Raw genomic sequence first — 27948 nt, 5'->3', positions numbered from 1 at the left:
GTTGGTAGCATTGCTTCACTTTTTCACATTTCAGATAAGTACCCAGTTGAGAAGCCGTACTTTTTCAAGTATTTTGATTGTGTAGATCACTTTTGTCCCTAATTTTTTTGCCTCATATGTTGGCCCTATTCTTCATAATGTTTGTAACCTTTCTGGCAAATAATGAAGGTAGACATTTCAATTTCTGACTTAATAGCCTTTAAAAAGCATACTAATGCCAAGCCTTTTCAAAGTATATTAAGTATGTTTGTGTGTGTGTGTGTGTGTGTGTGTGTGTGTATAGTGTATGTGAGGGATGTTAAATGCTTTCAGTTGTCCTTTACTTCCCAGAAAGTCTCTTATAATTTTTTTTCATTTGTGTGTGTGTATGGGTGATTGTATTTGTTAGTGTGAAGGACAAAGATGCTGTCAATTGTTCCTGAATTTGTTGCTTCATATTTTGGTCTATTCCTTTTAAAGTTTGTGGTTTATCTGGCCAAGCAGGCCAGCATGAATTGGTTTTGATAGTGGGTGACTTGAATGCACATATCGAGACAAACAGAATAGGATATGAGGACTTCCTGGGTCTACATGGGTGGGGCAACAGGAATAAAGAAGGAGAAGCCATTCTAGACTTCTGTCTGGCAAATGGCTTGATAGTAGCCAACACATGGTTCAGAAAGAGAGACAGTCACAAGATCACATACAAGAGTAGCCAATGTGGAACTCAGGTAGACTTCCTAGTAAGGAAAAGGCATCTCGATAGAATCCATGATTGCAAAGTTATCCCCAGTGAAACAGATGGCCCACAGCATAAACCACTAGTTTTCACAGTCAGCTGCAAGCAGTGGTCAGAGAAGGCTGTAAGGTCAACAGAGACCAGGCTGAAGTCCTGGAAGTTGACTGGAGAGAAAGTACAACAGTTCAAGGAATTACTTAGGGCTCTAGCACCCCAAGAAGAGAGGGAAATAGGTGGAGTTGAACAAGAATGGCAGTGCCTAAAAACAGTATGTGTTAAGAGTACAGAACAGATATGTGGCCAAGCCAGGTATGGAAATAAGGTACCTAAGGAAAACTGGTGGTGGAATACGGAAGTCCATTAAGTCATCAGAAGAAAGGAGGAGTGCGGGAAGAAGTGGGAGATAGAAAAAAACTGACCAGGCTTGGAAGGACTACTGGTTGGCTAACAAAGAAGCTAAGAAAGAAGTTGTAATAGCAAAGAATAGGGCATCGGAGGCACTCTACCAGCTTCTGGAAAGTGACTTAGTAAGGGGCACAAAGAAACTATATCAGGTTGCAAGGCAAAGACAGAAAGATAAAGAAGATAGTCATACACCCTTCATAAGGGATGCCAGCAGCAACCTGCTCACCAGTCCACAGGACATCAAAGGCAGATGGAAAGAGCATTTCCAGCATTTTCTGAATGAAGAAAAACCCACAGAAGCTGTACTGCCCCAGAAACCACCTACAGTGAGAGAAGAAGAGGGCCCACCCTAGAAGAAGTAAGAACAGCACTAAAGAAAATGAAATCAGGGGAAAGCAGCAGGCTCAGATGAGGTCACAGCAGATATGGTAAAGATGCTGGGTGAGATAGGGGAGAAGTGGCTCTTGTGGGTACTAATAGCAGTATGGAGAGAAAGGCGTATCCCAGATGACTGGAGAATAATCATACTTGTGCCAGTGTAGAACAAAGGGGACATCCACAACTCTGGGCAGTACAGAGGCATCAAACTCCTAACACATAGGTTCATAGGTAGGTACTAGGCTATCTGCCCGAAGGCATTTATAAGCCTAGCTATAATGTGTTGGCTTTTGCTGCCCCTTAGATTAGTTCCCTGTTCCTCTGTCCAGCAGAGCCACTGAAGTGATCCCCAGGGTAAACTTTCTGTTTCCCGTCCACTTGCCAATGTTTTTCTTGAAGAATGTTAGCGAGGAGCTCTGCCTAATGTAGATTGGAATCTTGTTAAAGTTCTGGAGAGGGTGATTGATAAAAGGATACACAGAGTAGTAAAATGTAAGATGACAGATGAGCAGTCCGGATTCAGATCAGGATGCAGCACAATTGACCCGATGTTTGCAGTGAGACAGATACTTGAGAAGAATCTAGAGATGAAGAGAGAATCCAACTGGGCAATCCAAGACTTGAAGAAAGTATATGACAAGATCCCAAGAAAGCTGATCTAGGCAGTACTGCTGGTGTTTGAAGTCCCAGAAACATTGGTAGAATTAGTGCAGGCTATTTACAAGGACCCAATGACTCAAGTACGAACAGTGTTTGGCCTCACAGAGGGGTTTCCATTGGGAGTGGGTGTACACCAAGGTTCACTTCTGAGCCCACTGCTGTTAATACTGGTGATGGACTACATTAGCAAACAGGTTAGAGGGGGGCAGATCAACAGAGTTGTATGCAGATGATGTGGCATTACAGGCAGACTCTGAGCTAGAACTTCAGCAAAGGATAGGAGAGTGGAATGCAAAACTGAAGGCACATGGGATGAAACTAATCACAAATAAGACAGTGGTAATGGCAAAAAACTGGGGAAATCAGAAGAAACTAAGAACAGAGATAGAAGGGAAGATAGTGGAACAGGTAAACAGCTTCAAGTATCTGGGAGGGGTGGTTGAGGAGAAGGGAAATCTGAATGAAGAGGTCAAAGCTAGAATCAGAGGGGCTGCAGCTAACTGGCATAGATTGTCTGGTGTAGTCTGTGACAGAAGAAAGCCAAAGAAGCTGAAAAGTAAGGTGTATGAGACAGTGGTGAGACCAGTACTACTGTATGGTACAGAAACCTGGGCAGTAAAGGCAGAACAGTTGAAGCTAGAGGTGATGGAAATGAAGTGTCTGAGAAGAGTGGTAGGATGCACACTGTGGGCCAGACGAAGAAATGAGGACATAAGAACAGAAGCCAAGATAGCTCCAGTTGCAGAAAAGATCAAAGAGAATAGATTACGGTGGTTTGGACACATTTGCAGAAAAGCAGAAGACAATTTGGTAAGGAAGATTTGTGACAGGAAGAAGGTAAGAGGAAGGGAGTATGTCCAGCAAAGAGGTGGATGGATTGTGTGAAAGAACATCTGTGACAATCAGGCATGAGTGTTAAAGAAGGCAGGAGTGTGGCACTGAATTGAGCGAGTTGGCAACAGTTAACACGATACCCCGACCCCATGTAGAAAAAAAAATGGGAAGGAGGGGGGCTGATGATGATGAGTGTGCAATGTACGTTTGAATTTGGTTCACTGTTGCCCTTTTTTCTAAAAGACTCGAGGTCATATTTAATTGAGAGTGCAAATACTTTAAAATATGTATCATAGGTTTTCAAAGGTGTTAAGAATCTTTTTGCATATATACAGTTCTTGTTTAAGATTCTTTGTGATTGCATACTGCTAATCTAAACTCCTTTTCTTTTATTTTATAGTACAAAACAAGTAAAGAAGGGAGTGTGATGGGTGTGTCTGTGTCAAGAATATCCATGCTGTCTCACTGTCAAGCACTATCCCAGGCCTGCAATTACACAGAAGGTATGTACCCTGCTAAAGGGAGGAAAGAAGTGTATTTTTTACAAGGGTACAAATTTGTGAATAAGCTGCTGTTTTGTACCAGGTGTGTATGTGAGGGGGGACAGTTTGTTTGCCTTTTATATCAGGCAGAAAAGGGCGTATGTCTGTCTTTTCTCACACTTTTCCTGAGGTGCCTGAAAAATGAACTATACCAAACTGCTTATTTATTTGTAATGTGTGTTTTAAAATAGTAGATTGAAAATGCACATGGATAGCCAGTGATATTAAAACCTTAAGAAACATGTTTGTACAGGAGACTTTGCTTTCTCTGCTGCATATTGTAAATTATTGACATAGTATGTCAGGATAACTAATGATACATTTCAAATGAAAAAAAATCCCAAAAAACAGAGGCAGGAGAATACAAGGTTTATTTTGCCAAAATCTCAGGCTGCCCTGGATTTTTGTCATCATGAGAAACTTATAGTAAACAGAATAGTATACTCAGAAGTACATTTCATAACTTGCAGTCAAGCCAGAGTTAATCAGTCAAGTAGCTAATTAGAAGACAACTCATACAGAAGTATTATTAAAATTGTATTTAAATGTACATATTTATAACAGCACTGACCTGTTCACGTGTTTCTAGAAACCTGATACCATAAATCCATTTTTAAAAATCAACTGTGCTTCCAGTCTCAATAAAGCTTGTGTATAGTTTCTACCCCTAGGAGTTTATATAGTCTCAGTAAAGCCTGTGTGTAATTTCTACTCCTAGGAGATTATGTAGAAAACAAGAAAAATCCCTAATTTGCCCTCCATGACTGTTCAAAGCATGTTCTCTACCTGTGTTCAGTCTGTTCTTAACTTCTGATGTTAACACCGATATTTTAAAGTACAAATCTTGAAATCCCTGTTATGTTTGCATTATGCAGATTATGTACTGGTAAACAAATCTGACATCTTTCACAAAGGAATGCGACCAGTAAAGAATGGGTTAAAAAATCAGTAGCTTCACTAGTGAAAAAACACTCCACTAATTGTGGTTATACAGATCACATTGTGTTTTAAAATAAAAGTAAATGTTGTTTTCAGAAGAGTTTATTTTAAAGTTATAGCAGAAGGTATAAACCAATTCCCCAACACTGTTCTCTTTTGTGTTGAGGATAAACCTGGAAAGGTAATGAAAATAGATAGTCAGACTAAAAGCTGGTATTAGTGAGATTGTTTGATTTGTGAACATAAAGACGTCCAGGGTCACCGAGCTCCTAATGACATGTAGGGCAAGAAATAGATCTCCCCACAGGCATCGGTAAGATACTGAATAAAGGGACAATGCTTCCAGAATTTTCTGTACCTGGGTAAAGGAGCAGAATTCATAAGTTTACATACACAGATGTAAAACCATTTCGGAATATAGCTCCAGGCTAAAGTTTTATTTTTTATATTTGTATATCTGGGTAGTGCAGTGATCAAAAGTGACAATTAGAGGCATAGCCTAGTTGAATAAAAACGTTCACAAGTGTACAGATTTTTTCAAAGACTATAACAAATGCAAGTGTACACTTCACAAGTCATCAGCGGTGATGGGATTTTTTTAAACTGAGACAATAAAAATAAAGCAAGTGTGGAAGATGTACATTGTGCCCACGTCTTCCCTTTACCACATCCTTTAATTGAAGAAAAAAGTTTCTTTAAACCTAAAAACAGTGTGTACAAAAGTATGAAAGTGATAAAAATGTAGCTATATTTAAAACCCTTCTCTAAAAGGCAGATACTGTCTATATACCAAATTTGTTTTGAATTGAGGTGTATAAACAAATTACATCCACTGTTGCCCAAAAATAAGATAATTACCAATGCCGGATTGTAGCAAATTCAAGGCAACTGATTCTTGAATATTTTACCCTGTCTGTTGACGCCAGTCAAGCCCAGGGCGAATTTGTGAATGTCCATCCTGGTCTTGTTAGAAAAACAGTGTATTGCACTGTTTAATTTGCAGGGGTTGTCTTTCCCAGATGTTGAGGGGAGGTGTTGCAGCCCCCTGGTTCTTCTGTTGGTGGGACTGTTGGATTTGTGAAGATAGAAGAGATCCAGGGCCACTGAGTCTCTAATGACGTGGAAGGCAAGGTATAGATATTTCCTCATACATCTGTAAGATACTGAGTAAAGCTACAGTGTTTCCACACTTTTCTGGTAGCTTAAGGGTTTATGCCAGTAGTTTTCTTAGCTAGGAATTTGTAAGGTCTTTTCTAGTTATTTGATATGCTTAGTTTGGTACAAAGGGTAAGTTATACTCAGTAACTGCCTAATGAATGCTAAGTATAAGGGAAGAATTACCTCTTTAGATTTGGTTGATACCTGTAATAGTAAGTGGTTAAGCCAAAAAAAAAAGTTACAGTAGCTACAAAATCTGTAAAGGAATTAATAACAAACGATAGGTCTACCCATGATGGGACACAGGGCTTTTATGAATGAAAAATAAAATAAGGATATTCTATGTAAAACTTAACTTATCCATGTATTGTTTAGACAAAAAATCTAATGCTTCTCAAAAGTAGTTCCTTTAGTTTATCACTGAGTTTGGGGAAAACATGTTTATGCACCATCTTATATTCTGCCTTATTTGGTAGTAAATTAATTCACATTTCTAATCATTGTATCTTGTACATTATTACCTTTGTTGGCCATGTGACACCCGTGCCCTGGCCCAGCAATCAAGGAGCCTCAATCCTCACCACTAACACCAGAGAGGGCATCTCATGTATGAGGAAAGGATAACAAATACACACAGTAAAGTGCAATTTCCCTTAAGAGCACACAGAGATCGCAGTAAGTCCGGGACTGGTCGCTCCCTTGCTTTCCAGGTCCCCAATAAGACTCCCAACTGGCACAGCTATAGGGTCCAGATCTCAGCCTAGCTGGGCAAGCTAAAATCTCCAGCACCTTCTCTGTCCAACCAGTGTGTCATGTCCCTGCCCAAGTAGATCACACACACACACGCACAGGTTGAGAAGGGGTTATACAACCACACAGACACTCCTGGGGAAGTCTGGCACAGGTTCTCCAGCTGTGCCTCTTTCTCCCAGACTATACGGCAGTAATTACTGCCACCACCCAGCTAATATTTATCAGCTACTCAAAAGCCCTTAAAAGGGTGTCCAATTATTACTGTGCAATATTAATATCCAATTGGTAGTATAGCCCAGGGCTAAAGCTGTTAGAATGGCCTTGTACAGTTTTACCAAAGGCATGCAAGTACTCTTAAGAGCTTAACTTATCTCTACACAAACCAGCCATAGTTAAAATGTTTTAAAATATGTAATAATAAATAATTAAAACCACAAGACAATACTTTCTACTATATAGTGCTAGTCAAAAGTTCAGAGATCACACAGAAGTACTTAAAGTAATTCAGTAGTACAGTTCTGACATAACAGAAAAACACTTGGTCTAATCGTTTCTAATTCCTAGCAACTTCTAGGAGAAAACACCATTCTAACATACTACTTACATAAAGAGAGCATAATGCAGTGCTGAGTTGGATGTCCAGACAAAAATGCTTAATAATCTCTAGTTCTCACTGTTTAAATTGAAACTGCAGTTCTGCTAAAACATTACATCATCTTTTTACACTTCCTGGAGTTCCCAGGCTGACAGAAACTGCATTTACATTCTTTTACACTTAGAGCAATAAAGGACATTCCACATGTAATTTCTGATCATTAACTTTAGCCTTAAAACAATAGGCAGGAAGCCTTCTTCTAGCCAGACTGGAGCCGACTTGTAAAGCATCAAAGGCAGTGATGAAATAATTTTAATTTCAAAGGACCAACAAGAAATGCTTGACTTAGCTTTCTTTACACCAGATGGCAGTGTTGCCACATTGTTTTAAGTTCAGCATTCATATTTACAAATGATAAAATTATATGCACAATTCTATCTGGCTAGGCTGGCAGCCTTTACCCATCTCTACCAGTCTTCACATTTCTCCGCCCCGGAGAACTCAAGCTAGTTTTTCAAGTGACCCTTGAGAAATGCTGCTTGAGAGGGTTAGATCTATCTGAGTATACCTACCCCATTCCCTGTCTTGAGGGCCTATCTGCATTGGCATTGCTACTCCCACTGTGGTGCTGCACTGACATGTCTTATGCTTGCAGCCCCAGGCTCCATCTTAGCTACTTGGCATTTTGCTGGCTGGCTCTGTTTAACCATGTTAGGGGGTTGTGATCTCTCATAAAAGTGAATTTCCTTCCAGTACAGATAAGGCTGAAGTTTCTGCAATGCCCACACTATGGCTAGACATTCCTTTTCTACAGCTGCATAGCATTCCTCCCTGGATTGGAGCCTATGACTGAGATAAACCACTGGATGCAATTCCCCCTCTGAAGAAATCTGGCTAAGTACAGCCCCCACCCCATGGTTTGAAGAATCCACCTGCATAACAAATTCTTTGCTGTAATATGGAGTGGCTAACACAGGGTTTCCTCCCAAAGCTTCTTTAAGCTTTTGGAATGCCTGCTCACATGGTGGGGTCCACACTACCTTATCTGTCCTGTTCTTCCTTGTCAGGTCTGTGAGTGGAGCAGCTATGGTACTATAATTGGGGACAAACTTTCTGTAGTACCCTGCTGTCCCTAAGAATGCCCTCACCTGCTTTTGGTTCTGGCCTTATCTTACCACTCCCCACTCTACGTCCTAGGTAGGAGACCTCTGCCATACCCACCTAACATTTGCTTGGCTTAATGGTCAACCCTGCCCTCTGTAGTCTGCCCAGCACCTCCCCGACATGCTGAAGGTGCTCTGGCCAGGAATGGCTGTAGATGGCAATATCATCCTGTTAAGCAAGGGCAAACCCTCCTGCTAGGATATTATCTACCAGCCTCTGGAAAGTCGCCTGGGCATTCTTCATCCCAAAGGGCATCTTTGTGAACTCATACAAGCCAAAAGGAGTCACAAAGGCTAACTTCTCTTTAGCACTGGGAGTCAAGGGCACCTGCCAGTAGCCCTTGGTAAGGTCAATGGTTGTAAGATACTTAGCCCCACCCAGCTGCTCTAGGGCCTCATCTGTCCTAGGCATGGGGTAAGCATCTGTCTCGATGTGACTATTTAATATCCTGTAGTCAACACAGAACCTGGAGCTACCATCCTTCTTTGGCATCAGCACCACTGGGGAGGTCCAGGGACTGTTGGACTCTTGAATCGCCCCTAGTTCCTACATCTTCTGTACCTCCTCCCTCCGGGTCTGTCTGACTCTCTCAGGCACCCTATAAGGGGCCTGCCTAATAGGCCTTTGGAGTCCTGTATCCGCCTGTTGCTGCACCAGGAGGGTGCACCCTGGTTTCCCATTGAACATGTCCCCAATTTCCTGCAACACTGCTCAGATTTCTTGAACCTGGGTAGGAGATAGCTGCTGGGACATTGATACCCCTTCTGCTGAGGTGCAAGCCCGAGCCTCACTGAGGAGATTAGTCCCCAGATCTCCCTCAGACTCCTCCTGCAATCCACTGCAAATGCTCAGCACAAGGGCCTCCCTGTCATGGTAAGGTTTCATCATGTTAACATGGTACAATTTGTGCCACTGCCATCTGCCTAGCAGTTCCACCCTGTAATTAGCATCACTTACCTTTCTTACCAACTTGTAGGGTCCCTCCCAAGCTGCTTCCATCTTGTTGTGTCTGACAGGAATGAGAACCATTACCTGCTGCCCCACAGCATACTCTTTAGCTGGAGCATTCCTGTCATACCACACCTTTTTCTGTTGTTGGGCTTCTGCCAGGTTCTCCTGGCCCCAGCCCATGTGTTCCCTGAGCCTTGTCCTGAGGTTTAGGACGTATGCCACAACAGACTCCTTGTGAGACTCGCACTCACCTTCCCACTCATCTCAAATTAAATCTAGAGGTCCCCTCACTCTATGCCCATACAGCAACTCAAAGGGAGAAAAACCTGTGGATTCCTGGGGAACCTCTCTCTAAGCAAACAACAGATGAGGCAAATATTTGTCCCAGTCCCTCTTAAACTGATCTGCAAATGCTCGTAGCATGGACTTGATTGTAGAGTTTAACCTGTCAACAAGACCATTAGTCTGGGTATGGTAGGGGGTGGTCTTCATGTGCTTCACCCCACAGGACTTCCACAGACAAGCCAGCAGATCTGACATGAAATTAGCACCTCCATCAGTCAGTATTTCTTTTGGGAAACCTACCCTGCTGAAAATCTCTTAACAAAGCATTTGCCAGCTTATCTGCCTCAGTGGAGGACAAAGCCACTGCCTCAGGGTATCATGTAGCATAGTCCACTACCACTAGGATATACGTTTTCCCTGTGGAACTTGGGGTACTCAGAGGACACACAATATCCATAGCTACCCTCTGAAGTGGCTCCTCAATCACAGGCAAAGGCATCAAAGGAGCTCTCAACTTGTCTCCTGCCTTGCCTACCTTTTGACACTGCTCACAGGTCCTGCAATGCACCCTGTTACATCTCTGGAAATTCCAGGCTAATAGAAGTTCTGCATAATATGCCTTTCTGGACATTTTATGCCCATATGACCTGCAAAGGGAATATCATGGGCTATGGCTAGAAGCGCCAGACAGTAGGCTGTAGGCACTACCAACTGCTGTACTCTCTCACCTTCTAGCCCTCCCTCAAGGGTCCACTCTCTGTAAAGTAACCCTTTGTCCCAGTATACAGATTCCCCCTTTCCTTGAGAATCAAGTGCCTCCCTAGCTACCTGCCTCAGGCCTTACAATGTAGGGTCTGAGAGCTGAGCCTGTCTCAACTCTCTCCTTGTAACCCTTCCCAGCTCCCCTTCCACAGGAAGTCTGGCATCCTCTGACAATGGTGCCTCACTCAGCCTGGGTACTACTACTCACCTCTACTTTTACAGTCACTCTTTCCAAGGGATCATCAGTACCCACAAGCAGTGGTGGATCACCTTCAGTCTCACTGCTACAGCATAGCTCACTCCCTGAAGTAACCAACTTAGCAGCCTGGGCTGCAAGCATGCAGTCTGTCTGGGTCTCCCCCAGGCTGCCAGACTTACCTGTTTGTCTCCAAGCCTGACTGAGTGTAACTGCACAAGCACAGGGTACTGCACTATCAAAGTCATTCCCTATCAGGACATCTGCAGGTATATCCTCAAACACACCTACTTGGTGGCTTCCTTTTCCACCCTCCCAGTCAAGGTGAACCCTAGCCAAAGGTATTTGGAATGTGATCCTTCCTAAAGCCCTAACTGGTGTAGACTGCCCAGGCAAGTGGTGTTCCTCTGTAACCATTGCAGGCTTTACAGTGGTTATATCAGAGGCTGTGTCTCTCTCTTGACAATGGCCTCTTTGCCATTCACTACAATAGGATATAGCCTCTGGTGGTAGTTTGGTACCCTTGTTGTCCCAATACAGCCTACTATTGGCATTTTGTCTTTCCCACTTACTGGCTCCATCACGTTTTGTTCCCCACCTTGCCTCTGTGGACACCTGTATGCCACATGGCCCCACTGGTTGCATTCAAAACATTTAACCCTAGCTCCTGGAAGTGTACCTTGACTAGTGGCTTCCCCTGCTACTGGCAGATTCTGTTGGGGTAGTCTGTGACCCATGAGCAGTACTGGGTGTCCCCTTCCTGTGCAGGGCTGCCCTGCTTGCCAGGTATAGGTCTCCCTCCTTCCCCAACTCATCTGAAGTAGCGCATTATCTATCAGCTAACCAGATCCTCATACCCTCAGGCAAAGTGCTAAAGGCTTGTTCCCTCACCGAAAGGTCTACCAGCCCTTCAGAAGTGGTGAACTGACATCCACTCACCCACCTATGGAAATAAGTGCTCAATTCAGCAACATATTCACACATACTGTCATCTGCCATGCGTCTATGCTCACAAAACTTTTTTCTATACGTTTCAGGTGTTAGCTTAAACAGTTCTAAAAGACATTTCTTAACAGCAGTATATATATTTTAGTTAATGCAGTTACAGCTTTACCATGGAGTAAGGGGGTCAGGAACCTTATCCAGAGTCCTTGGTCAACTTCTTACTTTTTACTTATACTCTCTCAAACATGTAAATGAAACTATCAAAATTATCCCCCTCTTTAAACTGCAGAAGTAATTTACTGACCTTTTTAGCTTCTGGGGTCCAGTTACTTCCTTCCCCATTACCTCCATGACTCTGGTGAAGAGTCAGCATCTTCTTCTTATGCTGCCTCTGCTTCTCTTGTTCCTCAGCTTGCAGAAGTAACAGTTTCTCATTCTCCTCAGCCTGCAAACGTCGCACTCTCTCATTTGCTTCTAATTCCACACACCTTGCCTCCAACTCAAGTCTCTCTAGCTCCAGCTGGATTTTTAAGTCCACTGCAGAAAGGTTGAGCTGTCTTTTCTCTTTGGGAATTATATCTCCACTACCAGTCTGATTGTCCTCCTGGTTGCTGTTTTCTAATGCAGCTGTAACCAAGGCTGCAATCAGGTCTGCCTTAGTCAGGTTTCCATGCACCAGTCCCCTAGCCTGGCAGATCTCTGCCAGCTGGCTCCTTGTCAGCTTTCCATACTCCTCTGCTGACATGCTGCCTGCTAACCCTGACTAACTAAGCTAACAAAAGAAATAAAACAATTGTGATTTGAACTCTTGAGTAGTCACTGCGTGGCTGTTTTAGAATACAAAAACACCTTCAAAGCTCACTTGTACACAAGCTGCAGGATTCACTTTACCCACACCACTACAAGTCAGTTAGTATTTGCCAACTAATTAATATGTGGTGTGGATATCCCACCGCTGCCAAACACAAATGTGAGGATATCCCAACCACTGCCACCATTTAATATGTGCTGCCCGTGCCCTGGCCCAGCAATCAAGGAGCCTCAGTCCTCACCACTAACACTAAAGAGGGCATCTCATATATGAGGAAAGGATAACAAATACACACAGTAAAGTGCAATTTCCCTTAAGAGCACACAGAGGTCACAGTCAGTCCGGGGCTGGTCACTCTCTTGCTCCCCAGGTCCCCAATAAGACTCCCCACTGGCACAGCTGTAGGGTCCAGATCTCAGCCTAGCTGGGCAAGCTAAAATCTCCAGCACCCTCTCTGTCCAACCAGTGCTTCGTGTCCCTGCCCAAGTAGCTGACACACACACACACACACACACACACACACACACACACACACACACACACACGCATGCATGCACTTTGAGAAGAGGTTATACAACCACACAGACACTCCTGGGGAAGTCTGGCACAGGTTCTCCAGTTGTGCCCCTTTCTCACAGACTATACAGTAGTAATTACTGCCACCACCCAGTTAATATTTATCAGCTACTTAAAGGCCGTTAATATTGCACAGCAATAATTGGACACCATTTTAATATCCAATTGGTAGTATAGCCCAGGGCTAAAGCTATTAGAGTGGCCTTGTACAGTTTTACCAAAGGCATGCAAGTACTCTTAAGAGCTTGACTTATCTCTACACAAACCAGCCACAATTAAAATGTTTTAACATATTTAATAATAAATAAATAAAACCACAAGACAATACTTTCTACTATACAGTGCTAGTCAAAAGTTAAGAGATCACATAGAAATACTTAAAATAATTCAGTAGTACAGTTCTAACATAACAGAAAAACAGTGTAATATTTTCTAATTCTTAACTACTTCTAGGAGAAAACTCGGTTCTAACATAATACTTGCATAAAGAGAGCATAAGGCAGCAGTGCTGAGTTGGATGTCCAGACAAAAATGCTGAATAATCTCTGGTTCTCATTGTTTAAATTGAAACTGCAGTTCTGCTAAAACATTACATCATCCATTTGCACTTTCTGGAGTTCCCAGGCTCAGAGAAACTGCATTTACATTATTTTACACTTAGAGCAATAAAGGACATTCCACATGTCAGTCCTGGTCATTAACTTTAGCCTTAAAACAATGGGCAGGAAGCCTTCATCTAGCTCTACTGGAGCTGACTTGTAAAACATCAAAGGAAGTGATAAAATAATTTTAATTTCAAAGAACCAACAAGAAATGCTTGACTTAGAAGTAAAATAGAGCCCCACAAAGTCCAATTCACCATCCAACGGGTTAGCAACGTAATTTCGTTTATTGACAATATAACAGACTAAGCAAACAAACGCTTTCGCCAACAATCCGGCTTCATCAGAGTTATTTGTTTAAGCAATTTCAATGCTTTATAACCAGTAACATTTAAAATCATTGGTTAAACATGATACCACCCATCATAACCTAATTATAGTCTTAATTGAATATGGTAAAATATAATAAAACCCATACTTTAACCCACATATAAACAAACACTCACAATCCTTAATTTGATGTAAAATAATAAATCGTTTCATACATTATTAATTTCCTTTTACATTCTGAAACACATGTTCAATAATAATAAAAAATACATTAAAACAACCTATACTATTACTTCAAACACTCTTAAAAAAAATATATATATAAATTGTTATTTTATTCTTAAATTAATTAAAAAATTAAAAATGTCAAAATGCATCAATGATGAAACATCAAACCTTTCAAATTTGCTGGGACCTAAGTTTCAACATTGGTTTCAAGGAAATGTAATCATTTAGGCCAGGAGGCCTACAGGCATCTAATCTAATCTGCCATTCTGCCTCCAATGCCCCCACCTTGTTTACTATATCACCCCCTTCACCACAGTCCAACACACGCCCAATAACAAAAAATACAAATTTACTGAATTCTGTACATTTCATGCTATGTAAATAAAGTGCATTGTGCATATCTTTCTTTTTAATAGACCTCATGTGCTCAGCTACTCTATCTCGTAACCTCCTTATAGTCTTACCTACATAATATGCGTCACAAGAGGTACAAGTAGCCAAATACACCAAATTCTTTGTACAACAGTTACATTGTCCAGGGCACGGAATTGTATATTTATACCCACTTACGCAGACGTATGTACTCTCATTAACATATCTGCACCATCTACAAAAAACACATTTCTTCATGATAGACTTAAAATTATTCTTACTTTTCTTTTCCAAAATACCCTTCAAGTTCTCTCCCCTACTGTATACAACCACTGGCATTGAACCCATAATCTTTTTAATCTCTTCACTTAAAGATAAATTCCAAACCTCTTTCACAATTTCAATTAATTCAGGCGTCCTTTGATTGTATTTTAGTACTAATCGTACTTCACCACTTTTTCCTGTTACATCAGCCTGCTGTTCCTTAGTCAGTGTTACCCCTGATGGTAAAATTGGGGCATATTTACCACCCCTTTCTTTGAGCACATCTCTTCTTACACTAAGCAACAACTTTAAAGGGTACCCACGATCGAGGAACATACCAACTAGTTTAAATAATTCTATTCTAAACACTGCCTCATCACTGACCAACCTCGATGTTCTCACCATTTGCCCTTTAATTACTCCCTTCCGCTGATGGAAGGGGTGACAACTAGTAAAATGCAATAGTGAATTAGAATAATTCTCCTTTCTATAGATGTTACTTGCAAAACCCCCTTCAATTTTACTAATTGACAAATCCAAATAGTTGATCCTGTCTTCATTCCAATGAAATGTAAATTTCAAAAAATTGGTTGTTTTCCCCAAAAATTCAACAAACTCAGTAGCTGATTGTTCATCCCCCTTCCATAATATCAGTATATCATCCAAAAATCTGTTATACATAAGTATATTTTCAAAATACCTATTGGATGCAAAAATATGTTCTCTTTCCCATGTAAGCAAAACCGCATTTGCAAAAACTGGGGCACATTTAGCACCCATCGCAACACCTGAAACTTGTTGAAATAACTCACCTTCAAAAGAGATAAAGTTATTTTTCAAAACTAACTCCATCAGTTCCAACAAGAAATTGGCGTTTGACCCCTCAATCAAACCACCTTCCATCATAGCTTCATAGAACATATCCAATCCTAACTGGTGTGGGATGACAGAGAACAGGTTTACAACATCAATTGTAAGAAAACCAAAATCACAATTACCTGTCTCTAATTTCTTAAGCCTGTCGAGACAATGCCATGAGTCCCTAATAATATGCTCAGCCGCACTCACTACTGGTTTAACTGAAACATCTATAAATGCTGCTAGGGTTTCTGTTTTTGATCCCCTAGCTGACACTATAGGTCTAAACTGCAATCTATCTGTTCCTTTGTGCACCTTTGGGATGCCAAGCAAAGTAGGGGTTTTTGGAAATTTCACAATTAAAAAATCATATTCAACCTCATTAATGTTACCCTGAAACAATGCATCATGTAAAAATACATCAATTTTAGAATATGCCCTATTAACTTCACTCCTTGAAACAGTAGCGTATGTATCATCACTATTCAGTAGTGTAGAAATTTCAGAAATGTAATCAGTATTTGTCATTATTACCGTCCCTCCCCCTTTGTCCGGTTTCATAAACCTAAATTGACCAGATTTTTTAAGGGAATCTAACAACCCTCTCTCCTGAATTGAGAGGTTGTCTTGAACCACTTTAAAACCATTTAGATTCTTCCTTATCTGTGATGCCACTACTTTTTCAAAGCCTATTACTTCTGGACTAAAAGGGGGGGATAAATGTGCTTTTCCTTTTTAGTACACTTGTAACATTACAAGCATCCATAATTGCCTGATCTGCAACTCTTCCCTCGGTTGCAAAAAACATTTTTAAATGCATTTGTCTAGTAAACAATTTAAATTCTATTAGGGCCTTAGCTATTTCCAAATTAAACATTGGTACAAAATTTACCCCTTTTGAAAATACATCAAAATGCACATCACCTATTACCAAATCATTGTAATTATAAATGCAGTAGCCTTTTTTCTTTAACAACTGGTGGTTTGCACCTTCTGTGATTACCATCCCAGCATTGTCACTATCTAGCTGGGATGCACCACCAAAATCTGTAGCTTCAACATACAGCTTCCCATTAATCACATCAGGAGACGAAAATATATCACTCACATTATTGATGTTAAAACATTCCATCATATCACCATTACATACATTTTCATTTCCGTTGTCATTATTCACAAATCCATCATCAGTAAAAAAAACAATTATTGTTACTCAAATCAAAGTCATTTTCCATAATGTTTGTTGCTCCAGCTAACACATTATGACAAAAATTCAATACCTCCCTCTCCTGTTCACTCTCCCACCCTGATTGTAATTTCTCTGCGTCTCCCCCACAGTCATATCCCTGTTGCGCAGCCTCTCCGATCTCCGAGACCCACTCTCCACATCTAAAAAAACCATCGTTGACAACAGGTTCATCAACATAGTCCAAGTCACCAACCTCATTCAGTATGTTGTCATCCTCCACCCTATAAGCTTGAACTTGTTGGTTTGTTTAACAAAACGGGAATGGATATGCTAGATATTATTATTCGTAACAACGATATTAAATTAAGCGAGATGAAGGAGCAAATAAGTCGCCTTCATGTGAGTATTACAACTGACTTGTTATATGAACAGTATAAAGTTAATTTTGAAAGGGTTATCAAGAATATAGAATCGTTTGTTGCAAAAAATACAGCAACAAAGAAAAAGAAGTTAGAAAGAGACATTTTAGACTATAAGAACAAATGTGCATACCCCCCTGGGTTTAAACAACGGGCTTATAGGGTGGAGGATGACAACATACTGAATGAGGTTGGTGACTTGGACTATGTTGATGAACCTGTTGTCAACTATGGTTTTTTAGATGCGGAGAGTGGGCCTCGGAGATCGGAGAGGCTGCGCAACAGGGATATGACTGTGGGGGAGACGCAGAGAAATTACAATCGGGGTGGGAGAGTGAACAGGAGAGGGAGGTATTGAATTTTTGTCATAATGTGTTAGCTGGAGCAACAAACATTATGGAAAATGACTTTGATTTGAGTAACAATAATTGTTTTTTTTTACTGATGGTGGATTTGTGAATAATGACAACGGAAATGAAAATGTATGTAATGGTGATATGATGGAATGTTTTAACATCAATAATGTGAGTGATATATTTTCGTCTCCTGATGTGATTAATGGGAAGCTGTATGTTGAAGCTACAGATTTTGGTGGTGCATCCCAGCTAGATAGTGACAATGCTGGGATGGTAATCATTGAAGGTGCAAACCATCAGTTGTTAAAGAAAAAAGGCTACTGCATTTATAATTACACTGATTTGGTAATAGGTGATGTGCATTTTGATGTATTTTCAAAAGGGGTAAATTTTGTACCAATGTTTAATTTGGATATAGCTAAGGCCCTAATGGAATTTAAATTGTTTACTAGACAAATGCATTTAAAAATGTTTTTTTGCAACTGAGGGAAGAGTTGCAGATCAGGCAATTATGGATGCTTGTAATGTTACAAGTGTACTAAAAAGGAAAAGCACATTTATCCCCCCTTTTAGTCCGGAAGTAATAGGCTTTGAAAAAGTAGTGGAATCACAGATAAGAAAGAATCTAAATGGTTTTAAAGTGGTTCAAGACAACCTCTCAATTCAGGAGAGAGAGTTGTTAGATTCCCTTAAAAAATCTGGTCAATTTAGGTTTATGAAACCGGACAAAGGGGGAGGGACGGTAATAATGACAAATACTGATTACATTTCTGAAATTTCTACACTACTGAATAGTGATGATACATACGCTACTGTTTCAAGGAGTTAAGTTAATAGAGCATATTCTAAAATTGATGTATTTTTACATGATGCATTGTTTCAGGGTAACATTAATGAGGTTGAATATGATTTTTTAATTGTGAAATTTCCAAAAACCCCTACTTTGTTTGGCATCCCAAAGGTGCACAAAGGAACAGATAGATTGCAGTTTAGACCTATAGTGTCAGCTAGGGGATCAAAAACAGAAACCCTAGCAGCATTTATAGATGTTTCAGTTAAACCAGTATTGAGTGCGGCTGAGCATATTATTAGGGACTCATGGCATTGTCTCGACAGGCTTAAGAAATTAGAGATAGGTAATTGTGATTTTGGTTTTCTTACAATTGATGTTGTAAACCTGTTCTCTGTCATCCCACACCAGTTAGGATTGGATATGTTCTATGAAGCTATGATGGAAGGTGGTTTGATTGAGGGGTCAAACGCCAATTTCTTGTTGGAATTGATGGAGTTAGTTTTGAAGAATAACTTTATCTCTTTTGAAGGTGAGTTATTTCAACAAGTTTCAGGTGTTGCGATGGGTGCTAAATGTGCCCCAGTTTTTGCAAATGCGGTTTTGCTTACATGGGAAAGAGAACATATTTTTGCATCCAATAGGTATTTTGAAAATATACTTATGTATAACAGATTTTTGGATGATATATTGATATTATGGAAGGGGGATGAACAATCAGCTAGTGAGTTTGTTGAATTTTTGGGGAAAACAACCAATTTTTTGAAATTTACATTTCATTGGCATGAAGACAGGATCAACTATTTGGATTTGTCAATTAGTAAAATTGAAGGGGGTTTTGCAAGTAACATCTATAGAAAGGAGAATTATTCTAATTCACTATTGCATTTTACTAGTTGTCACCCCTTCCATCAGCGGAAGGGAGTAATTAAAGGGCAAATGGTGAGAACATCGAGGTTGGTCAGTGATGAGGCAGTGTTTAGAATAGAACTATTTAAACTAGTTGGTATGTTCCTCGATCGTGGGTACCCTTTAAAGTTGTTGCTTAGTGTAAGAAGAGATGTGCTCAAACAAAGGGGTGGTAAATATGCCCCAATTTTACCATCAGGGGTAACACTGACTAAGGAACAGCAGGCTGATGTAACAGGAAAAAGTGGTGAAGTACGATTAGTACTAAAATACAATCAAAGGACGCCTGAATTAATTGAAATTGTGAAAGAGGTTTGGAATTTATCTTTAAGTGAAGAGATTAAAAAGATTATGGGTTCAATGCCAGTGGTTGTATACAGTAGGGGAGAGAACTTGAAGGGTATTTTGGAAAAGAAAAGTAAGAATAATTTTAAGTCTATCATGAAGAAATGTGGTTTTTGTAGATGGTGCAGATATGTTAATGAGAGTACATATGTCTGCGTAAGTGGGTATAAATATACAATTCCGTGCCCTGGACAATGTAACTGTTGTACAAAGAATTTGGTGTATTTGGCTACTTGTACCTCTTGTGACGCATATTATGTAGGTAAGACTATAAGGAGGTTACGAGATAGAGTAGCTGAGCACATGAGGTCTATTAAAAAGAAAGATATGCACAATGCACTTTATTTACATAGCATGAAATGTACAGAATTCAGTAAATTTGTATTTTTTGTTATTGGGCGTGTGTTGGACTGTGGTGAAGGGGGTGATATAGTAAACAAGGTGGGGGCATTGGAGGCAGAATGGCAGATTAGATTAGATGTCTGTAGGCCTCCTGGCCTAAATGATTACATTTCCTTGAAACCAATGTTGAAACTTGGGTCCCAGCAAATTTGAAAGGTTTGATGTTTCATCATTGATGCATTTTGACATTTCTAAATTTTTAATTAATTTAAGAATAAAATAATTTATATATATATTTTTTAAGAGTGTTTGAAGTAATAGTATAGGATGTTTTAATGTATTTTTTATTATTATTGAACATGTGTTTTAGAATGTAAAAGGAAATTAATAATGTATGAAACGATTTATTATTTTACATCAAATTAAGGATTGTGTTTGTTTAAATGTGGGTTAAAGTATGGGTTTTATTATATTTTACCATATTCAATTAAGACTATAATTAGGTTATGATGGGTGGTATCATGTTTAACCAATGATTTTAAATGTTACTGGTTATAAAGCATTGAAATTGCTTAAACAAATGACTCTGATGAAGCCGGATTGTTGGCGAAAGCGTTTGTTTGCTTAGTCTGTTATATTGTCAATAAACCAAATTACGTTGCTAACCCGTTGGATGGTGAATTGGACTTTGTGGGGCTCTGTTTTACTTTCAAGCTGTCTGCCCTTGTGGGTGTTTTCGTTTTTTATTTTAATGCTTGACTCAGCTTTCTTTACAGCAGATGGCAATGTTGCCACATTGTTTTAAGTTCAACATTCATATTTACAAATGATAGAATTGTGCATATAATTCTATCTGGCTAGGCTGGCAGCCTTCACCCATCTCTACCAGTCTTCACAGGCCAGAATAAACATGTATTCATTTTTCAGTTGTTTTGCGCTCAACTTTTTTTTATTTTTATTTTTACTTTTATTTATTTATTTATTTTAATTAAAAACATCTTAAAATCCAAAAGTAGCATTTGGGAATAAAGATATGAAATTGTATGGGCTGTGGTAGATATGGATAGTTTGAAAGTTTCTAATGACATTTTTGTTCTAGTTTTCATCTAATTAGCTATTTGATTATTGATTTGGCTTAATGCTTGTTATGAAAAGTACTTGAAGCTGTATGTATCCCCAGTTTTAGTTCTGAATTTTCCCAGAGTCTTTGGGAAAGAAGGTGACATGTTTATTTGTATTTGTGTGTAAATATGCACACGTACACACGTGTACGTATATGCATGAGTGCATTCACAGTCATGCACACATACCCTCATAGTATCTATAAGGAAATATAACTAAACAAACACTTGTCAAGTTGTCTTTTTTTTTTTTTTTTTTTTTTTTTTTTACATTTCCCAAAGAGTTAGTCCAAGTAAAACAGCTAAGAGGTAACCAAGGCTTAGCAATAACTCCAGCATAAACCGTACATAAAACAAACAAAATGTTCGTATTTGTAAAATAAGTCCTAGTTTTTAATTTGTATACAAAAGGTAGGCGCTTTCTCATAAGCTTCGTCAGACCGTTAAAATTTGAAAAAAACATCATTCTGCCTTTATATTAACATCACATGTTAGATCTCTTTAAGCAATTCAACATTTAAAGTGACATTCATAGCAAAGCACATTAAGATAAAAAACATTCAGTTAAATACATATTTTTATAGAAAGTTGTAGTACTGTAATTTCCTTACTTTTATAATATAAAACAAAACTTTGTAAGCGGCTTATATAAACAGCTTTTATATGCAGATTTACTTCTGCTGTTTTGCTATCTAAAATTCTTAGCAAAATCTGGCTCATTGCTTTTATACCATATGGTATATGTTGACATAGTGTGTTTGGAATATGTTTATGTAGAATAATTCTAATTCTGTATTAGTTCAGATTATATTCACTGTTACATAGTGAAAGATTATAGTAGACTTACGCAGTTGTTTGTAACTATACAATTGACAAGATGTATATATAGTTAAAGGTCTAGTTGATGTTATGAGTTGTGTGTTGACGCTGTAATATAAGAGTCTGAAATTTATGACTTGATAATGTTGCGGTACTGCTGCCCCATATTTTTAGTCTGTAAGTAATATTTAACAGTTACATTTGCAGACTATATAAATTTAATGCTTTAATAGCATTGTGACATCAATTTTTAGATTAGATATAGCATTAAAATTAGTAAAATATATAATGCTGATTTATTACATACACTACGTTTATACGTAGTAAGGACCAACTATGTATTATTATTTTTTAATCTATAAAGGACATGTTGGTCAGTCGAATGGAACCACTAGCATTTACAAAATATTCATTATAATGCAGTGAATGAAGGTGACTTGTTACACCATCTGAACCTACTATGTATAATCTTAGGTATAAAATACTGTATGTCTTAACAGCATGGTGATATCACCTTTTAAATTAAATATAGCACTAATAACAGTGGATTATATGAGTAGCGTTTATGAGCAGCAGAGACTTATTGTGTGTTATATTTTAAATTATGAAAGATATATTGGTCGGCTGGATGGAGCTATTCGCATTTATAGAATGATTAGGGTACGATGGAGGAGCGTGACAATTGTATTGACCGTATTTACCAAATATGACTTGAAGGCTGGTTGCATTTCCTGGCTTTATTTTATAAAAAGGACAACATAACTAACGTATTCCAATAAGCTCCGTTTAGATTTATAATGAAGGGCAAATAATGAGTGGATAGTGTGCTATAGGCATCCGCACAGATACATACATATTTTATATATTGTATGGTTTAAACACGCTGAATGTTTTTAAATATTCTGTGCATGGTTACTATGGTATTAAAGCAATGAGTCAGATTTTGCTAAGAATTTTAGATCGCAAAACAGTAATAGTAAATCTGTATATAAAAGCTGTTTATATAAGCTGCTTACAAAGTTTTGTTTTATATTATAAAAGTAAGGAAATTACAGTACTACAACTTTCTATTTAAATATGCATTTAACCGAGTGTTTTTTTTATCTTAATGTGCTTTGCTCTGAATGTCACTTTAAATGTTGAATTGCTTAATGAGATCTAACATGTGATGTTTATATAAAGACAGAATGATGGTTTTTCAGATGTTAATGGTCTGACGAAGCTTATGTGAAAGCGCTTACCTTTTTGTATACAAATTAAAAACTAGGACTTATTTTACAAATATGAACATTTCATTTGTTTTATGTACGGTTTATGCTGGAGTTATTGCTAAGCCTTGGTTACCTCTTAGCTGTTTTACTTGGACTAATTGTTATACTAATCGTGAGCCAAGAGGTATTTGTTTTGTTTGGAACGTCCTTTTACTTTTTTACTGTTTGTAATTTCCCAAAGAGTGTTCACAGTTGTTTTCATGGAGCAAGAGCAATATTGTCCATGCACATATTGTCATGAATTACAGGTGTTTCTATTTCTAAATGGTTGCTTGTCTACGTAGTTAATATGCATAAGGGGACTTTGGTTACTAAGTCCTCCAGAGTGGTGCAAAGGAGAACTTGCTCCCCCTAACCACCACAGAGGCATTAATTGTAGTGTATTCTGTTCAGTTGTATAGATGGTGGTTGTGAATAACTATTTTGTTTTTCAGGAAGTTTGGGCTCTATATGTTTATGTATACATATTACATAATCTGTTATGCCTGACTGGAGGGGTATTGTAGGAAAATAAGGGACTACCCAGGCATGTGCAGTACTGAGCCTTCCCCTCCCAAGGGTGGTCTGTTGCTTAACCTACAAGCCCAGCTCCAGAGCACGGGCATTTTTTCTTTTTTCTTTTTTTTTTTTTTTTAACTAACACTTTTTGAGTTTTCGAGAAGTTCCAGAAGTCAAATTAAAATAGAGCCATACAGTATTCACTCTGCAATTACCTAGTTCCATAAATCAAATTAAAATGTAGCCATACAATTGGAGATACTGCTATTTTGTTGGCTGTTATTTATTCACTCTGCAATTACCTAGTTACGTTAGTTCTAGGTAGGAGGGAGCCAGAGCCTCCTCATAGCATTCAGTGGATGAAAGGCAGAAAAATTAAAATGTTTTCTAAATGTACATCACTTTACTTAAGAAGTAAGAACAACTTTTTATAGCTAATATAACTATCAAAGATTTTTTTCTGAAATGGAAGCTGTGTTACATAAAAATAAATTTTGTTGAGGAAACAAGATTCTTCTGTGTGCAGTCTCCCGTAACTTTTTCTAATGTTCTTGGTTCATTCCTCCTGTAGCAACTCACCTCAGTGGTACATCTATTTTAGCTGTTGTTTTATAAAGGCTACTGTCCAAAATGCCAGGTCTGTCCCTCTCAAATGCACAGCCTCTCAGAATTTCACAGGTGTCAAGATTCTGTATTTCCATTGCAGGTGTCCAACACTTTGGGAAACCCCAGTGCTGACAACATTCTTAACTGAAAAATAGCCAGGTGCTGTCAAAGCTAATGGGGAGACTTTGTAAAAGAAACTCCTGCATATTTGTTGTGCTTGTTTGGATTTTGCCACCTGTCAGGGAGTAACTTGATAGGAAATGACTGAACGTATGCACTTATTAACAGTTGCCACTTACCTGTGCAAGACTCAGTGAAAGAGGAAAAGCCTTCAGCTACTGAAGCCTAAACAGCAGAAGGAGAAAGAGAACAGATTGCTTATTGTGAATCATTAACAATTTGCACTGCTGTAGGAAAAAAAAAGAGAACTGTGGCCAACTTGAATTATAACGAGTAGTGAATCTTTGCCATTAAAGTGGGACAAAAAGAAGGAGTAAACTGTTTACTTTGTAACTGCCCTTTTTGTGTTTTTAATTTTTTTATTTTGTTGTGTAGTGGTCACAGAGCAGTGATCCTTAAAAGTTTAATATTCTACTTGTTGCTTTTTATAGTAGAGATTTTTAATTTCGTACAGTACAACTTTATATTACAGAGATGAATGAGTCTTGACTGCAGTCATTTCTTATATTGCTTAGAAAATTCATGGTAGTTTATATGCTGCTGACTGTGAAAGTGATTGTTCTTTAGAATAGCAACTGAAGTAGGAAAGCTGAAAACGTGTTAAATGCTAGGCTTGATCCTTGCAGAGAGTTGTAAATATTGTTTTTAATGTTCTCCAATGCAGGTGAAACTCTGGTGAATGTTTTAGATTTTAAGAAGGATGCTGGACTGTGGCATGGAGTTTTAACAGTAAGTTTATATTTCATTGTTAATTATTTGTTTTGACCTTGAGTACTGCATTGTTACATATCTCATTCTTGGTTTAGTTTTTAAGAATGGTCATCAGATGCACTGGCACCTCAAATTTGGAGTCTAACTAGGTGCATAACAGGTGAATGAAATGAAAGGTTTCTTTTTTTTTTTTTTTTTTTTTTTTTTTTTACTGTAGGAAGGAGGAATAGGCGAAAGTTATGCCTAACAGACTGGGGTTATGTAATATCTGCCTGTGGTAATTTGGCACATCATGTTAGCTGCTTTGTTTCTCCTGTGGTTCCTAAGAATAGAGCAGTCTAAAGCTGGAGTGATTTTCTTCCTTTGTACCTTCTAGGTGTCAGTATATACTGATGTGCACACAAATAAGAATTTGTTAGAACAGATTGCGGTTATGTGTTCTGGTAGCCTCCTTCTGATTAAGGACTCTAGTCTTTTATCAAGACAGCATTTATGTCCAAATCAAGTACTCTCCTCTTTATAGACTAACTGTAAATGTGAAAGCTTGAATGTGACTTTATTTTGCAGGATTGCAAGTGTCCCAACCAAGCTTTTGTATTCTCACTCAAGGGTTGTATGATGTTTACGTATTTTACAGTTTGGGATTTGCCCAGATGAGATTTGTTAACGGGAGAATATGCAGTACACTTCCTTGCACTGGCAGTTTGAGAGAATGATACAGAACATTGTCACTTGTACTGAGGGAGTTTTCCTCACAATTGCATAGATTTTGAGAACGATGCAATTGAATCAGTCCTTTGTATTCCATAGAATTATTTATGACTTTTCTTCTTAACTAACCAAATGTGTTGTAGAGAAGCCTTGACAGATCATTCAGAAAACCTGCTGCCTTACTTCAAATGTAATGTTATTCTTTGATATGCAGCTTGGATTATCATTGGTTCTTATTTAAAAAGAGTCTTATACTTGAAGGGTGAAAAAAGAGATAAAGTAAAATTAGATACATCTGTAAATGCTGAACTAAAGTTTTCGGAATCAGACTCACTATTTTGTTGTCCCACCAAGCTCAAAATGTAGTTGGACTTCACCTGATATGCAACCATTTGCAGGGCAAGGCTAAGGAATTTCAGGTTTTTGTTGATAATCATGACATATGGAGCTCCTGCTAGACTACAAGGGGCACTTATGATTAATACCGTCATAGTACCACTCCCCTCCAGTCTTAACATGACCTTACACTCCTAAAGAGAAACTAAGCCATTCATGATAAATGGACAGAGCACTCTGAGGCACACCTGGACTTTAAGGCTCTCAGTGGCAATTGGATGCCATTATCTGACCTGTTCTTTAACATCATATCCTGTAAGACTCCTGCCATCTAAGTAGTACATGGCTACAAGACCTCCTAGAACAACAAAGCTACAGGACTGGGATAGCTCACTAACTGAAGTTTGAGATGAGGGCATGAAAGTCATCTTAACATTCTACCCTTATATGTAACGATAGTGTGACCTTGCACCCATGTACCCATACTTTTGACCTTTAAAGTGTGGTGTACTTCAAATGCAAACATTCACAGCCTTCAGCTAATAAAGAAATTGATCTACCCTGTGCAGTAAGGAAAATTACTGAGTGCATGCATTGCATGGGTTCTCTAAATTTACAAAGTTCTCACTTTTTCCCAAGGAAGGGAATTTGTTTGTTACTTGACATTCTGCAAGTAAGGGAGCTTGTTTACTGCATGCACTGAGGATGCTAGCAGTCTGCTTTACTACCTCAAGGAGTAATACCATGTCCCCCACAGTGATTTTGTTTGTACTGTTGCAGCAGGTGGATGGCTTAAAGTAAATGTAGCATCCCCTTTCCTTTTCTTAGCAGCAGTGTATTTCATATATAAAACAGTGCATGTAAACCTATAGAAATGTATAAGTGTCCTGAGGTTAAGGTGATGTCCTAGAAGTCTCACTGATACTCTTGGTACTTCGTATCAGGCATGGTGACTTTCTTTTTTTTTTAGTTACTTGTTCTTTCACCTTACAGATGGTCTCTGGAAGCTTTCTGGAAGTTTACTGTCCTTTATTCCTCACTCTAGCTCCATTTGTCACCCACCACACCCCATATCATTAAATAAATAACTCTCTTATCACACCACTAAATCCATCCAGTAGCAAGGCTACCATAGCTTTTTGTCTTAACGTCTGTCCTTCCAATACTATACCACGAAGGTACATAGGTATACAGTTCTTACAATTCATTCGTAGATCTACCCACAGTCTGTCCAGTAACACTAATTTCTCATAATCCTACCCTTTTTTTTCTTCTGTAAGATAATAAGGCACCAATTACAGAGCATTTAATCAGGTTCCAGTTCTTAGCCCAAACTGGCAGTCACATTATCCAACAACTGTCTTACCATTCTGAAACTCATTACTACCTTTATAGCCGCTTTTCCCTCCCAAAGCTGGTTTGACGTAAAACCATACAACCCCTAGTCTCTCTTCACTACAAGGTGCAGCTAAAATTTCTTGCTTTTTATGCACTGAAGAAGCCAAGGAATACACAAATAGCCTTTCTCATAACCCTTGTTTCTCATCTCAGAATTTTTAGGGGCAGACAAGGACCATGGTTACTTTTGCCCCTTCTTCACATCACTTTCCAGTCCTTTCCTCTACATTCTTCATCATTCCACAGTCCTTGGTGCCAGTGAGTGCAATCTATCTCTCTCATCACACACTAACTCATTCCTAGGTCTTTGATGATAGCAAAGATAATCGTTAAGTTACACTCCTCTTCATTTCTGTACCTGTACCTTTCTATTGCTAATTATATTCACAAAAAAATTGTTTATCTTCACTTCTGAACACCTATACTTCCAAGTTCTTGATGGCAGCAAGAGCAGTCTGTCTGCTACCCATTACACTTCATTCATAAGGGTTAGTGATAGCAAGGCTGTTTTATCTTTTTCCTTTCATACGCCTTGCATCTTGATGAGGACTGCCCTCCTTTCCTAATTATCCTCAGTGCATTTTCTTTTAATATTTCAAAACATATTTATCATCCTAACCT

At 38.8% G+C, this 27948-nt stretch overlaps 1 protein-coding gene across 3 annotated transcripts in view; it reads left to right on the top strand.

Annotated features, from left to right (window-relative positions):
* DIP2B (disco interacting protein 2 homolog B) overlaps positions 1-27948 on the top strand; it is a 2678679-nt gene that overhangs the window by 1674190 nt on the left and 976541 nt on the right. For all 3 annotated transcript variants that reach the window (XM_044083475.1, XM_044083472.1, XM_044083474.1), the window contains exons 13-14: positions 3396-3498; positions 24836-24900. In XM_044083475.1, coding sequence (XP_043939410.1) covers positions 3396-3498; positions 24836-24900 — 168 coding nt within the window. The remainder of the gene's footprint in view (positions 1-3395; positions 3499-24835; positions 24901-27948) is intronic.

The sequence above is a fragment of the Protopterus annectens genome, chromosome 9.part0 (assembly GCF_019279795.1).
Source record: "Protopterus annectens isolate FY-2018-M chromosome 9.part0, PAN1.0, whole genome shotgun sequence".
NCBI classification, from domain to species: Eukaryota; Metazoa; Chordata; order Ceratodontiformes; family Protopteridae; genus Protopterus; species Protopterus annectens.
This window is presented reverse-complemented; position numbering and strand designations above follow the sequence as displayed.